This window comes from Macrobrachium nipponense, chromosome 24 (genome assembly GCF_015104395.2).
Source record: "Macrobrachium nipponense isolate FS-2020 chromosome 24, ASM1510439v2, whole genome shotgun sequence".
Classification (NCBI taxonomy): Eukaryota; Metazoa; Arthropoda; class Malacostraca; order Decapoda; family Palaemonidae; genus Macrobrachium; species Macrobrachium nipponense.
The window spans coordinates 2,215,622-2,216,943 of NC_061091.1; the positions used below are offsets into that span (position 1 = coordinate 2,215,622).

Sequence of the window (1,322 nt, forward strand, 5' to 3'; positions counted from 1 at the left end):
TTATTATTATTTACTACTCAACGGAAGTAGTATCAGAAATAATAATAATAATAATACAATTATTATCGTCATTATCATTATCATGAGAGCGGCTGCCACAAAACAGTCACTAACATCAAGACAAATTATCCCCATTATAATAATAATTTATCACTTTTCCAAGACCCTCCTTTATAAACCACCCCCCAACCCCCCTAACCCGACCCCGGGCAATCCCAGGGGTAGGCAGAGCCTTTGGAGGAATCCTCCAAGGTAGAGAGCCTAACCTAATCCCACCGCACCCCCAAAACAACCCCCACCCGGACCCCCGACCCCCGGGGGTTATCTCCACTGACCCAATAGAGAACTCGTATTATGAGGAACTTTTACGACCCCTCACATGGAAACCTCAATTAAGATTCTTTTGAGTGGATGGCTTCAGGTTCACGTTTTATTTACGAGAGGTTCGCTGTTTCCCACAAGAATTTGCTCGCCGGGTTTAATCGCTGCAATGATGATGGTTGCAGAGAACTAATAATAATAATAATAATAAAGAGTTGGGTGTTCAAAAGGTGATAACTCGCCAAGCTTCATGTTAAGCCATCAAATGGTTAACATCATTTAAATGTGAATTTATGATATTTTAAAAAATAAATCTTGTAAGGGATGATATTTAAAGACGTAAGGTTTTATCTGCTGAAAGAATTTTCCTTTCATCATCAATACTTTTTGGGGATGTTAGCGTTTGGGTAGCGCTAATTAGGGCCGGGCTGTGCTAGGTTGGGCCGGGCTGAGCTGGGTTGTGCTGGGTTGTGCTGGGTTGGGCAGGTTGTGCTGGTTGAGCGCCGGGCTGTGATGTTGGGTTGGGCCGGGCTGAGCTGGGTTGTGCTGGGTTGTGCTGGGTTGGGCCGGGTTGTGCTGGGTTGAGCGGGCTGTGTTGGGTTGGGCCGGGTTGTGCTGGGTTGAGCCGGGCTGTGCTGGGTTGTGCTGGGCTGTGCTGGGTTGGGTCGGGCTGTCAAAAATTAGCCCGTTTATAGCAAGACTTCTCTTTGTTTGTAATAATAATAATAAAGATTTTATTATTATTTTTTATTGTTGGGTCCATCACAGTCATCCAACTCGACTAGTTGATCTTTATAGTGTGGCGTTCATCCGGGTGGCATCCTGCCTCCTTAGGAGTCCTTCCGTATTCCCACCTAGTGCACTGCTTCTGCATGGGTCCTGGAGCTACTTCAGCATCTACTAGTTTTTCCAGGTGCCTTTTTAGGGATCTCGGGATCGTGCCTAGTGTTCCTGTGATTATAGGTACAATTTCCACTGGCATATCCCATATCCTTCTTATT

General features: G+C 45.4%; 1 protein-coding gene across 1 annotated transcript in view; it reads right to left on the reverse strand.

Annotated features, from left to right (window-relative positions):
* Positions 1–754: 754 nt before the first annotated feature.
* LOC135205677 (uncharacterized) overlaps positions 755–1,322 on the reverse strand; it is a 3,757-nt gene continuing 3,189 nt past the window's right edge. The window contains exon 2 of the mRNA XM_064236584.1: positions 755–991. Within this exon, the coding sequence (XP_064092654.1) occupies positions 755–991 (237 nt within the window). The remainder of the gene's footprint in view (positions 992–1,322) is intronic.